Source organism: Electrona antarctica (genome assembly GCF_951216825.1).
Source record: "Electrona antarctica genome assembly, chromosome: 4".
NCBI classification, from domain to species: domain Eukaryota; kingdom Metazoa; phylum Chordata; class Actinopteri; order Myctophiformes; family Myctophidae; genus Electrona; species Electrona antarctica.
In genome coordinates this window covers 29931868-29946867 of record NC_136809.1, presented here as the reverse complement: position 1 = coordinate 29946867, position 15000 = coordinate 29931868, and the positions used below count along the sequence as shown (strand labels likewise).

General features: G+C 45.1%; 1 protein-coding gene across 1 annotated transcript in view; it reads left to right on the top strand.

Annotated features, from left to right (window-relative positions):
• LOC306922094 (solute carrier family 2, facilitated glucose transporter member 9-like) overlaps positions 1 to 4963 on the top strand; it is a gene marked incomplete at its 3' end in the record, with an annotated part of 22205 nt that extends 17242 nt beyond the window's left edge. Inside the window, exons 8-12 of the mRNA XM_079499487.1 lie at positions 200 to 310; positions 402 to 503; positions 1340 to 1415; positions 3454 to 3581; positions 4727 to 4963. Coding sequence (XP_079355613.1) covers positions 200 to 310; positions 402 to 503; positions 1340 to 1415; positions 3454 to 3581; positions 4727 to 4963 — 654 coding nt within the window. The remainder of the gene's footprint in view (positions 1 to 199; positions 311 to 401; positions 504 to 1339; positions 1416 to 3453; positions 3582 to 4726) is intronic.
• Between the last annotated feature and the right edge of the window lie 10037 nt (positions 4964 to 15000).

Below are 15000 nucleotides of genomic sequence, written 5' to 3'. Positions count from 1 at the left end.
TGAAGTGGCCAGGGTTGAACGTTTTATGCATAAAGCCTAAGCATGGAGCAGGTACTGTAGGTATTTTGCTCAAATGCAGATGGCATGCAGAGACTGAACATAATGACCATAACAAAAGGTTGGGAACCACTGGGCTAAACTATAAAAGTTCAAATCACGCCTGTGCTCACGAACAACCTTTTCCAACATGCAATTCCAGATCTGGTTCTACACCAATACCATCTTTGAAAACGCAGGAATCCCAGCCTCTCAGATCCAGTACACTACTGTTGCTACGGGAGTCATAGAGGTCATCACTGGTGTATTAGGGGTAGGTACTGTACTGTATAGTCCTGATAAATGCTGCTTTCTCTTTCTTTCTGTGGTAAATGCTCACGTTGTGTTTCCCGTCCCTCCCCCAGTGCTTCACTATTGAACGGGTTGGCAGAAGGCCTCTGATGATTGGTGGTTTCACCTTCATGGGTCTCTGTTGTGCTGGAATCACTCTCTCTCTACTGTACCAGGTACAGAGAATGACACATTACTGTACATTATACTGTAGTTAACCTCTTCAACCTGGCATCCCTGTTTGGGCAAGCCATTACAGGTGAAAATATTGTATTTTTGTTGTAGGAAATTTCAATTATTTTCCACAAATGAAAAGAGCAGATCTACAAGCTCACAGCGTGGCACATTGAGACGTGTTGTGCTTGTAGATTGGCTATTTTTTCGATTCTTCATAAGACCAAGTACAGGATAAGTTTAGAAGTTACTGTTCTGGCCATCTGATACACTGTCTATATATTCTTTGGGCCCCATATTTTGAATCATTTGGATCACAAATTTGGTGGGTGTGACAATTATTTGAATTGATCCATTTGTTTGCTTCCAAGTGTTTCACTTTCCAAATGATTAAAAAAAACACACAAAACTCCCCATTAATGCTGGCTTTCTATCCTACCAAGTTGTTTTCACTGACATGGCATGCAAGGTCTAACTGGCTAGAAATAATTTCCCCATGGGGATTGGGGATTAATAAAGGTAATCTTCTTAATCTTCCTCTTAATCCCTGATTACATAATGTAGAGTGACAAGGTGCATAGGCCTACAGTATAACTTCCTGGTAGGATAGCAAACCAGTACGATGAGGTTCCACAGGCCAAGTGAATGCAGTTAACTACTAAACCAGTGGTAAGGTCCCCAATGACCAGGGAATGAATGAATACGTTGCACTCTATTGTATTCTACTGTACATTGCTATGATTCATCACATTCTTTATACTTGTAAACTAAACGGCTGTGCAATGTATTATACTGTTAGTTTTATGATTTTCACGTTGTCTTGTTCTACTGCCTTCAGACCCAGATTGCCTTCATGCGCTACATCAGTGTGCTCTGTGTGGTGGGAATCATCGCTGGGTTCTGTATAGGACCAGGTGAGAATGATGCTGATGTTTTCACTCATCTGTCTGTTCTTTCTTCTCGATTTGAATCACAAATGTGGTCATTGCTTGTGACCAGAGGTTTACAATGACAAAACATAAGCAGTAGGCTATCAGTTAATAGAGGATCCCATCTATTAAAGTCTTCATTTTATTCACAATCCATGCTCTTAAGTTAGAACCATAATTTATTTTAATAATGACCTTGAGTTATTCTGTTCGAGCAGTGTGTCACTTTTCTCAAACAGTGAATATCTACTTTGGACTGAAACTCTTCTCCCTTTCAATCCATATGTTTTGTATCAGAGTGGTCTGACACAAGTTAACACTGACCCCTGCTGGAACCATGTGGAAATGTATGGACTATTTTCTAGCTCAGCCACTAGCCTTACCCTCCCTCCCTGCTCATCTCTCTTTCTACAGAAGAGATATTGTATTTCATTAGTCTTGTAAATGAGCAAGTCATAATTGCCACACTACATCCATTCCTGCAGCCATTTTGTACGCTGAGCGAGTGAGTTGAGCGAAGTGAATTAAGAGGCTATAGTTTACGGCGTCGTCAGGGAGCCATGTTGAGGGGGCCGTGAGAGAGGGTGATGAATGGGAGGGAATCTGGTTTACATATCGTCATTCGTCAAGACAGCAAAATCTATACCTCTGCACGCAGAACGAGGATTTCTGTTGCTGCAATTAGATTTTTAATGGCTCATTGTTCATAACCTCATGGTGATGAATATGGTTTTGTTTGGACAAAACCTTGCATGCACAACGAAGAACCCCTCCTTGAGTATACCACAGATGTTGACAAATTATGGTCTACTTATTGGCTTGGCAATATTAAACCTTCTTCTTCGCAATTATCACAGCCAGATAATGAGGAGTTCATTCGAAAGAGCTCCATCATTAGAACTTTTACTAATGCATATTCTTCCTACATAGCTCTCAGAGTTATAACAATGACAAATTGTGGTGTGTGTTTTAAATCTACCCAGCCACCACATAGATTATAAATGTCAAGCTAACAAACTGGATAAGACCTAGCTAAATTATGTTGTTTATATACAGTACATTGTAGTATTGGAGTTTGTCAAGTTGCCAAACCAAACATTTCCCCTCTCATGTTATAATCACTGAACAGCATGATGAATGTAATGTATTGGGTGCATAAGAAGTTATCATGTTTAGTATTATATTCAGTTGGATGACTAATATAGGATTAAAGGGATTGTTCATAAAGAAGCTGAGAGGATCGAGGGCAGTATCAGTGAGTACTATAACTAAAAAATACATTGCATGGCTGCACCTGGGATGTATCCTCAGTGATGTATCCTGAGGTCAACAGGGTTTCGGGTCTACCAACATCATACCCCTCACTCAGGCGACCCAGCCGGGGTGATCAAGTCCCGATTTACAGTACGTCTCAGTAGCTACTGAGTCAGTCCCACTAGGGCAAAAACCAGGGCCACACAATCCGTTGGAACTACTCCAGAACTACTCTGCCAGGGCTGGGAGGTACACTTCTGGCGCATGGAAGGACTAGGCTCTGTGGGTTGTCTCCTGTCCTGGCCCCTCCTACGTCTCACCAGGTCCACTGCTGCTCTCACCAGGCCCAGGACCTGTTCCTCACCAGGTCCTGGGCCTGGTGAGGAAGGGTGAATACTATCAAAGGAAGGGTGAATACTATCAAACTGAATAAATACTAGTGGTGATACTTTGGGTCTTTGCAAGACGTGTTGCCACACAATCAACCTTGATATAAATTGCGTGCGACTGTGTGTGTGTAGCATGTATGCATGCATGAATGTCTGTGTGGTTGAATGTATGGAAATTGTAGAAAGTAGAAACATTATTGATTAATTATTGAACATTTGTGATATCGATATCTGAAATTCTACAAATACAGCATAAACAACACTGAATTACTCTCCCTTTTCTCTGCGTGCGTGCGTGCGTTCGTGCGTGCGTGCGTGCGTGCGTGCGTGCGTGCGTGCGTGCGTGCGTGCGTGCGTGTGTGTGTGATCTCCTCATCCAGCCGGCGTTCCCTTCCTAATGACAGCTGAGCTGTTCACACAGTCCCACCGTCCAGCTGCCTACACCGTGGCCGGTTGCCTCAACTGGCTCTCCAACTTCACCATCGGCTTTGTCTTCCCCTTCCTGCAGGTCAGAATGCAGACCATTCTTTAATGCTATCAATCAATAATAATTTCTCTACATTCTTCTGCCTACACATCACACGTTCAGGACATGATCTGTGCCATTTTGAAATAGCGCTAAACAGTCAGTTGAAAACAATGGGAACCAGTGCAGAAGTCGTCAAAAGTCAGGGTTTTACGGTGAAAACTACTAGTTTTCGTCGTTCGTTTCATTACAAAGTTGTTTTATCAACTTTTCAGTTTTAAAATGTCAGCTGACTACTTTGAAGGGCTTGCTCGATATACAAAAAAGTTGGCGCCCCGAAATACCCGTAGGCCTATGTGAGTGTTGATCTTCTCTCCGGTTCCTTTTCGTGGCTGGGGAACAAGGAAAAAGTCCAATTGGGCGTCCCATTTTTATCTCTTACTAGAGCGGTGCCCGTTGGGCACTGGCCTACTTTGAACAATGGAAGTTGGAAATGCATGCCCCACCCAGTTATTATGTCTGTGTCCCTTTTATGCCCATATATGGAGTTATTTGTCAGGCATTCCCAAATACGGAGTCTATGCAGATGTCAGAACATCATTGTGATGTCAGAACAGGCCAGGTCCATATGGAGATGTCCAGAGTCTGGACAGGGGCCCTGTCCAGAGCTCGGGCAGAGGCTTTTGTGCTGGTTCTGGACAACCGGCGATCCGACGGACTTGACACTAGGCACTGCATTCCCTGTGGTGGTGTGGAACGTGTGTGTCAAATTTGAAGTCGATGGGGCGAACGGTTCTCGAGTTATGTGGATTACAGACGTACGTACGTACGTACGTACACACAGAGATGAGGTGCATTTATATTAGGATAGATATAGATGTTGCTACTGTTTTTGCAGTTCCCAACGACCATAGTGTTGCTGTAGGACGAAGAAAAAACATAAAATGTAGGTTCCATAATACAATTCCAATCGTGCAGAGTACCTAAACAAGAATGGTGGATTTGGCCACGCCCCAAAATACCTGTATGTGTGTCTCACAAAGAATACAGAGGCTCTCTCATACATGGCTAAGCCTCATTCCGAGATTCACAACGAGACTAAAATGTTTTAAGACTGATTTATACACACGCAGATCAGAATAAATATATCCTTATATGTGATATTCTTTACCCCTCCTCCGTTGCAGATGTCAGCGGGGGCGTACTGCTACCTGGTCTTCTGTGCCATCTGTATGTCCGTGGCGGCCTACACCCTCTTCATCATCCCGGAAACCAAGAACAAGACCTTTGTGGAGATCAGTCAGATGTTCGCTGCCAGGAACGGGATGCTGGACATCACCATGAACGATGTCGACAGCACCGAGGTGGACGGTGACAACCTGAAGTTGTCCAGGATGTACCCTAACGGATATGGCACCTTGTAGGACAAAGGAGAGGCGTGTGGGAAAAGAGAATGCTCCTCTCCATGTTGTTTGTTTGCTTACAGTGATTTCATTAGATGAACAAGAGAGGTAAAGCAGAACTGGATATAGGAGACTTATTACTGCTTGAGGAGATTGCAAAGAGCAGTGTTACAATACTTACACACACACAGACAAGACGCACGCGCACCCTTGCACGCGCACCCTTGCACGCACGCACGCACGCACGCGCGCACGCACGCACGCACGCACGCACGCACGCACGCACGCACGCACGCACGCACGCACGCACGCACGCACACACACACACACACACACACACACACAAAGTAGTAGTACTGATTGGGTGTTGTGACTCAAAGGCTTTCAGCTTTCAGGAAGAAACAAAAAATACCTACACAGGGCATATTTGCATATTATAACCACACCTGGGGGTCTATTAGAGTAATGTTAACTCCATAGACACAAACAAAACAGAAAAAGTACAAAACTATGGCATCCCATCTTCAAGTGCTACACATTTAATTTGTACATCTCGTTTTAACCACCTTCACCATGGCTTACTAAAAAACCCTTTTTGAACCCCTTTTTTAACCTCAAAATGCATCATAATGCAACCGGTTGTGAGCTTGTTATTTTGGATATCCAACATTTAAAACATACATGGTATAACCATGTCATACTATCCCATCATTATTTTCAACAAAATACATTTCTACACATGCAGCACTGTAACATTTATTTATTTCAAACATGCACCATTTGCATGTTCTGAAGTGTTATTTCAACAGTGTATTCCTACTATATTGTACTGTACTGTACTGTACTGTACTGTACTGTACTATATTGTACTGTACTGTACTGTACTGTACTGTACTGTACTGTACTGTACTGTACTGTACTGTACTGTACTGTACTGTACTGTACTGTACTGTACTGTACTCCAACTACTGTATTCACGGTAAATAGAAGTCACACTATCACGTGTGTCAAACAGCCTCATCCGTAACATGTTAATCCATTTGGCTCCATCTCAGTGCCATATTCAGTCTGTTTGCTCTCACCCAGTAAAGTCCTCAGTGTTATTGTTACTCTCTCTGAGAGAGAGTAACAGTTACTCTATCTCTCCGAGAGATAGTAACTGTGGGGGTTAGTGTGGGGGTTACTCTCTCTCTCTGAGAGAGAGTAACAGTTACTCTATCTCTCCGAGAGATAGTAACTGTGGGGGTTAGTGTGGGGGTTACTCTCTATCTCTCTGAGAGAGAGTAACAGTTACTCTATCTCTCCGAGAGATAGTAACTGTGGGGGTTAGTGTGGGGGTTACTCTCTCTCTCTGAGAGAGAGTAACTGTGGGGGTTAGTGTGGGGGTTACTCTCTCTCTCTGAGAGATAGTAACTGTGGGGGTTAGTGTGGGGGTTACTCTAACAGTTACTCTATCTCTCCGAGAGATAGTAACTGTGGGGGTTACTCTCTCTCTCTGAGAGATAGTAACTGTGGGGGTTAGTGTGGGGGTTACTCTCTCTCTCTCTGAGAGATAGTAACTGTGGGGGTTAGTGTGGGGGTTACTCTCTATCTCTGAGAGAGAGTAACTGTAGGGGTTAGTGTGGGGGTTACTCTCTATCTCTCTGAGAGATAGTAACTGTGGGGGTTAGTGTGGGGGTTACTCTATCTCTCTGAGAGAGAGTAACTGTGGGGGTTAGTGTGGGGGTTACTCTATCTCTGAGAGAGAGTAACTGTAGGGGTTAGTGTGGGGGTTACTCTATATCTCTCTGAGAGAGAGTAACAGTTACTCTATCTTTCAGAGAGATAGTAACTGTGGTGGTTAGTGTGGGGGTTACTCTATCTCTCTGAGAGAGAGTAACTGTGGGGGTTACTCTCTATCTCTCTGAGAGAGAGTAACTGTAGGGGTTAGTGTGGGGGTTACTCTCTATCTCTCTGAGAGAGAGTAACAGTTACTCTATCTCTCTGAGAGATAGTAACTGTGGGGGTTAGTGTGGGGGTTACTCTCTATCTCTCTGAGAGAGAGTAACTGTGGGGGTTAGTGTGGGGGTTACTCTATCTCTCTGAGAGAGAGTAACTGTGGGGGTTAGTGTGGGGGTTACTCTCTATCTCTCTGAGAGAGAGTAACCCCCACACTAAGCTGACCGGAGCCTATACTGTAGCCAAAAATACTATTTGCAGAATAGGTATACTAGTGTTCATATAAGTATACGGTTAAATTAACACTCAGGATGTTGCTGTGCACTGGTGTCAGATACCTCAATCTGTGCTGCATTCGTTTCACTTTGTGGTTCGTTCTCCGTGATCTGTTTTATGTCACTTTGTTGATGGAAAGACTTTATTTTACAGTAGCCTTATTCCATATTATCTATATATAGGAGGATTGTATTGTGGTGAATGGGATTATTTAGGTGCACAGAAGTGCCTGAGTATTTCATGAAAATGTACTTACACGTTTGTTACAATACTTACACAAGTGTAAGTACCAAATGGATCAACCTAATTATTGTTGTACTTCCATTGTACTGTTCCATCAATATAAAGCTAGTGTCTGTTCAGGGGGTGGTACTATTTTTCACTTGTAATACATTACTTTTCCAAAATGATGAATATAATAGAATAAGTAACTGTAAAGTAAAACACCAGCACAGTGTGTTGTTTCCCCACAGTTCCATTTCCCTGCTCAAAGATCATGTGACATCATGTAACCAGCACAGTGTTTCATGTCACACTGTATGTTTACACTGTTTTCAGCTCAGGACTGAATGAGCAAGAACTTGAGCATGTACTTTATTTTGTTTGTTTTGTTTAATCTGATGATTGTTTGAGTCTCTTATTCATCCATAAGAGAGCAGGTTATTGTGACTACTGTAGTAGTCCATATCCAAAAGGATGGCAGGACACGCTACTCCTGTCCAAAGACAATATGCACATGAAAATGGTTGTTAAAGAGTTGTAATTTATAAATGCACCATGTCTTAGCTGTACAATTCATTTTAAGTGACTGTGACTATGTCTGAAAAGATTTTTATCTTGAGTTACTGTACGTACATTGTATATATATATTATATTAGAGATAGTGATACTTAATGAGAACGATTAAATTGAACCTTTACTGTAGATTTGTTCAGGAGGAGTGTGTATTGTATCTCTAGATAAATGTTTGAATGTGAAAGAAAACACGTTTTGCTGATTCTTGCTACTACTGTACACTGCTGTGTTCAGTGCTGAATTTCTTTTAATCATTTTGAATTTAATCTATTAATTTGTCCTGTAGCTATGAATCATCTACCAATTTGAGTCAAGAATGCACTTAATTTGAATAATATAAAAAGAAAGCTCTTGGTTTGAGACAGATCGACCAAGTCACCAACAGACAAAAACAGAATGGCAGTGTATAGCACTGTGTAATGCTGCGTTCAAACGGGCAGATGCAAAGATACAGTTTACCATTCATTTTCAATGGAAGCCAGCAACATGAAGATACAAAGATACATCCAACGTTTGTAGCTGCTGCAAAAACTACAACAGCTACAAAGCTACAAAAAAGTTGAGCTGCATGGTTTCAACTTCAGCTACAAATATACAAAGCTACAAATACACTGTGTAGCTTTGTATCTTTGTATCTTTTGCATCTGCCGGTGTGAACACAGTATAACTGTGTGGTCACAGCCAGGGCTGGACTGGGACAAAAATTCGGCCCGGGCATTTTCGCGTGAATTTGGCCCAGACCGGCCCACCACAACCAGCGCGCAGATAGGCAACATAATATTATGTGCCCCCCCCCCTGCACTGCACCGCCGGGGGGGGGTCAGGGGGGGCGCTACCCCAGAATGGCAGCACGCCCGGACCTTTCCTGGTGGCCTGCCGCCTATTGGCCTGCCTGCCTGTCAAAAAAAAAAAAGTCCAGCCCTGGTCACAGCTAAATACTATATTGAGATAGCTGTGACAGTGACTGACCGCTCTATGATTCAGAAGAATAAAGATAGCACATTGACAGTTCAGTCAGACAACTCACGGAATAGATTTAACCAATATTTATTATAGAATGAGAAAGAGATATTTATCTGATATTTATCTTGGCGTTCGGCTCTGCTGCATACTCCCTGCTCGGCACGATTAACCATGAAGAGCAGGGAGATAGATATACAATGAACCCCCCATGGGGAACATAAATAACAGAGCCCACCGGTGGTGCTGGGGTGGTGGTGGGAGCAAACATCACATAACAACCGGGAACCATAGCAGAAGGAAGGCAGGAAGAGCATGCAGACTAGTGAGCTTAAGTAGCCCGCCCAATTGGTCAGCTGACTGCCACATCAGCGAATGACGTGTGGGACTTGCACACACTTATACACCCACATAGAAATTCAGCATGTTAACCCCTTGAGTATAGAATGCGCCTTTGAGCACGGCATGAACCCCCTCGAGTTTGACTGACTGAACTAACTCCGCAAGCTACGTGTCATTTACTGTATCTTTATAAGCCACTTAATGCACTTTAAAGCACAGGGTTTTTCTGCACTGCAAAGACAAATAGCAGTTACTACCTTTTTGTGTTCCAAATGGTCAAAGGTCAAGTCAATAACATTTCATATTTATATCTGTAAAGAGCGCCAAACTATTATAACTGTCCACATCTGTAACAGCCATGGCATGGGGAGAGGAGTGGACGATAGCAAAGGAAATGATGCCCCTCTCCCATCATCTTCTGCTGCCTTTAGGCTGGCTGTTCCATCTGTCACTCCCTGCAGAAGGGCCTATAGGAAACCCTGTCTGGGGCAGGGTGGATAAATGTTGTCAGAAGACTCTTCATATCACACAGGATGGAGGAAGAGAGAGTCAAGCGGGTCGGAGTTGAACACGAAGCGAGAGAGGAGAGAGTCATACAGAGAAAAGAAAAGGAAGGGAAAAACAGATCACAAGAAATAATGGGACTTGTACAGTGAACACTGTAAGAGAGGGGAAAGACATTTCTCACTGAGGGGGTTTTGAGAGTGAATAATGAATGTTGCCATACCTTTCTTGGTGAATCTACTGTACTTATTCATTCAAGTGGTCAACAGAAGTGAGCTACTATATACTGCAAGGTCAAACATGCGAGATTTAGTTGAGTTATACATTGAAAATGTTTCAGGGCTTGGAGGTGAAATATGGAAGTGATGACTACAGCATTCTTAAACAAAGTATATGTCACATACTTTGTTTATGAACGCGCTCAAACTCACACACACACAACCACCAGCCAAGAATAATGTTACAGTAAATATTCTGTGTAATGTCACAGAACGGTGGTGCATGTAGTGTTGTGCATGTGTGTGAATGCTCGTGCACGAACAGGGCTCACACCCCTGTACAGGCATAAACTATAAATCAAGCAAATAGCATCACAGGCTGGAAAAGGCAACATTCCAGCAGATAAAATGCTCTCCCACACAACAAAGCCACACTCGCCGCGTAATTAATTGCAACAAATTACCTCTTCCTCACCCTGCCAGCCCCTGCCTCCATCCTTTCACACTGCTCCACACACACGCACGCACGCACGCACGCACGCACGCATGCACGCACGCACGCACGCACGCACGCACGCACGCACGCACGCACGCACGCACGCACGCACGCACGCACGCACGCACGCACGCACGCACGCACGCACGCACGCACGCACACACCCACACACACATCACTGCAGATGTTGGAACTGATCCGTGCACACCACACACAGCCAACAGAATCCCTCTCCCCTGTCACACACACACACACACACACACACACACACACACACACACACACACACACACACACACACACACACACACACACACACACACACACACACACACACACACACACACACTCACCCCCACACACTCTGCCACCCTTCATAAGTGCTTTAATGTGGCTTATTGCGGTGTGTGCAGCTCCCCTTAGCCGTGGAAATATTCGCTTGACGGATGTGCTTTGTCGCTGGCTCTCCCCCTACGGAGGGAGGAGGGAGGCTGTCACCGAGGAGATGATAACATTAACAGGGAGGCAAGGCGATGACAAATGCCCGTTATCAGCGAACGAGGCCGGTGACAAATCGAACGGCGGACGCCCAGGCAGGCCCCGGCGCGCCGTAATAAAAAAGAAGATGGATGGCAGCACTCAGACAGGGGCCCTGCGTTAATGCGATTTCCACTGCTCTCCCTGACTCCCAATTAAGGCTGGGGGAGGGGAGGGTGGGGTGGGGAGGCAAGGAGCCACAGAGAGAGAGAGAGAGAGGGGGAGAGAGAGAGAGAGAGAGAGAGAGAGAGAGGGGGGGGGGGGGGGGGTGAGGGGGGTCTGAATGGCTGGGGGAGAAAATGGAGAGATGGAGGGAGGGACAGAGAGAGAAGGTAAGGTAGGACCAGAGAAAAGAGATGGGGAGAATGAAGTGGGGGGTTGCATGGAGGAAGGACAGGGATGGTGTAGCGTGGAACCATGACAGAGAGGTGGAGAGGGAGGAGAGAGAGGGAGGAGAGAGAGAGATAGAGGGAGGAGAGAGAGAGAGAGAGGGAGAAGAGAGAGAGCAGAATGCCAGAAGGGGGAGGGAGTGAGGAACGAGGGAGTTGTGGATAAAGAGAAGAGATGTCAATAAAAGAGGGGAGTGGATGAAAGTAACGGCAATGAAGGGGAAGGGAGAAAAGATTAGAAAAACACACACAGCGTTAATTATCTGTGGATCCAAACTACCCCTCCTCCATCCCCAAGGCCCCTCCTCTCCTCTCCTCTCTCTCTCTCTCTCTCTCTCTCTCTCTCTCTATCTCTCTCTCTCTCACTTGTTCTTCAGTCAGTCAGCCTTGTCTTCCTATATGGAGATGAACACACCTCCACTGAACCTCTCTCTGTCATCTGTCTATAAGTGTCTATCTGTCTGTCTGTCTGTCTGTCTGTCTGTCTGTCTGTCTGTCTGTCTGTCTGTCTGTCTGTCTGTCTGTCTGTCTGTCTGTCTGTCTGCCTGCCTGCCTGCCTGCCTGCCTGCCTGCCTGCCTGCCTGCCTGTCTGTCTGTCTGTCTGTCTGTCTGTCTGTCATAGCCAGATGGGCGGAAACTATGATAATGCATAATGATAATGGAAACTAGGTATCTAGTTCAATAACTGTAACCATAATAAATAAACATAACATAACTACGATAGCGAACAGGCATGTTGAGTAGACTCAGAACTTCTTACAGACTAATGTTCTCTGTGTTCAGCAATACACATTCAACATCATGGTTTGATGTGATGCGTGCCATCAAGCAGAATCCTCTTGACAGGGGGGTTATAGCCAGGAATAGATCAGTGGCAAGATGGGAGGAACCAGGAGCCACTCAGCAGTATCCACAAGAAACGGACAGTAAAGAAGACCCCTCAAATAGTTGAGGACAACACACCCCCTACGAAGTACGAACTAATGCCCTCAGGCCGGGGATGCAGAGCTTCAAAACTCACTAAAAGGGGCTCAGCTAGCATTGTGCCTATACCTCCATCATCTTGGGTGGATTGCTATTCCACTGTGGTTGGTTGATTATTAGATGTCCAAGGGTGGAGTCTGCAGGGTATATAATGGGAACAGGAGTGTAAGTTCCCATGAGGAGAGGTTGACACTTTGCCTTTCTGTTTTTCGGCAAGCCAGCCGCCTGGTGCATTGCTGCAATTTTTGAGTGGTGTAAACCACTCCTACAACTGGCTTTGTTAGTTTACGTGTCTGTTCGTACCAAAACATGAGCATGGTTAGTTTACGTGTCTGTTCGTACCAAAAAATGAGCATGGTTGCTATGGTCACCCAGTTCACACGGGTGTGATTTCATTACGTCAGACATTACGTCAGACCACAGTTGATCAGTCTATATAAGACCTTACACCACTCAGTTCACACGGGTGTGATTTTTCATGGTTTTCAGTGACTTTGTGCCGATCTACAGTCCCACTGGATGACAAATGGTGGGACCTGAACCCACGCCAGAGCCCATCCAGATTCCAGATCAGTTTTAAAATCAATTATTGGCAGTGTTATTCAGTGTTATTCCTCTTCAAATACCTTCACTGATGTCAGTTCCTTGTAACTGAAGTCGTTTTCCGATGCAGAACCAGGTTCCATAGGCCCACGAAAAATAGATGACGACAAAAAAGGGATAATTGTAGTTAGTCTACACCTTCCCAACATTAATGGTAGCTTTTACACCTGTTTAAGTGATCAGTCATTGGAGACCTCATTGGAGCCCTCTTGAAAGATAGGCGCTTCTATGTTAGCCCTGAACAACAAGCAAAGTCGCTGGCGACGACAAAAGAACGGCCTACCGCAAGGTAGTGTGCTGGCCCCACTACTGTACAACATTTACACCAATGACCAACCAATGGACCAGAACACTGAGCGATTCATCTACGCTGACGACCTCTGTATAACATCTCAAGAGACTAAGTTTGAAGCAGTAGAAGCAAACCTCACCTCAGCCCTAGATGAGCTACTCCTCTACTACGAGCGCAACCACCTACACGCAAACCCTGCGAAGACTCAAGTCTGCTCGTTCAATCTCAGGAACCGGGAAGCCAACCGACCTCTTAACATCGAATGGTCTGGAACACCACTTGAGAACTGCACCAACCCTGTCTACCTTGGTGTAACCCTGGACCGCACCCTCTCCTTCAAGCAACACATAAAGAACACCAAACTGAAAGTCAGCTCCCGAAACAACATCCTACGAAAACTGACCAACTCAAAATGGGGAGCCACAGCACACACGTTGAGATGTACTGCTCTGGCCCTGTGCTATTCCTCTGCGGAGTATGCGTGTCCTGTTTGGGAGAGATCAACCCATGCCAAAAAACTAGACTCAGCGTTGAACAACACCTGCCGCTTGATAACTGGTTGCTTGAAGCCTACCAACGTGAACAACCTACATCTCCTCGCTGGCATTGCCCCTGCAGATGTGAGACGGGAAGCCACCAGCCGAGTAGAGATGACAAAAGCTCTTAAATTAGTTTAAGAGTGATTAAGTTCAGCCACTCACTCTCGGTCATTCGAGCATGGCAGTGTTGCATCACATAACGTTAGTGTCCGAATGTAATTACATTGTGGATTGTTTATTAGCAGAGTTCAACCTAGCGGTATTTAGGGCACATATTATTTAAAGACCTCCACGTAAGTTATGTGACGTCCACAAGATGGTCGCTGCAGGTCACATATTTTGGCAGGTCACCAATTTCACTGTATTGCCACCATGCTTGAGTGACCGAGTGTGAGTGAGCGAGTGGCTGCGATTTTGGGTATTGGAATGAGTCGCTCATTTCCACTTGTGGCACAATGCATGCTGGGAATCAGCCTGCTGACCTATCCACTCTATATGTTTTGTGTGAGTACTGAGTACTGTATTGATCAGGGAAATTGTCTGAACATAAAACACTGCAACACAAATAAGTAACCACTAACCATATCTTCAGAAGTTTAACAACAGCTTCTCTATATGTTATTATTACCACCACTCGGCCGTAGCAGCTCTCTGATTAGCGGCACCAGGTGGGTCAGCACCCAGCTGGAACCAGAAGAAGAAGAAAAAAAAACTGCACGCTCCTGTGGTTTCCTATGAGCCTCAGGAAGATTCAAGACTTGCTCCCTAAATCACATCTTATAAAAGCAGGGCTGTCAGACAGACAGGCATGCAGTGGCCTACAGGCAAGACACAGAGCCATACACATGAGCTATGACCCCTGTCTGAACACAAAGGACCGCTCCAACTGGCCCTGTCCAAGAACCCCAGATGCTGTCGCCTTACTAAGAGGATGAGCAGAGGATACTGAGAAATTGCCCTGGGACGATGACAGGGGAGGGGAGGCATCTGCGTGCTCCCCCCAATACCCATGGGCTGCCGTTTTGTCACCCTGACAGTGTGTTTTATAAAAACGGGGCAGAGAATTCCTGAAGCTTCCAGAAGCCTGCGGAAGGCGAGGCCATATATCTCTCGCTATTACAGCCCAGCTTGGAGGAGAGAAGGAGAGAGAGAGTGAGAGAGAGAGACCCAGAGAAACAAGTAGAA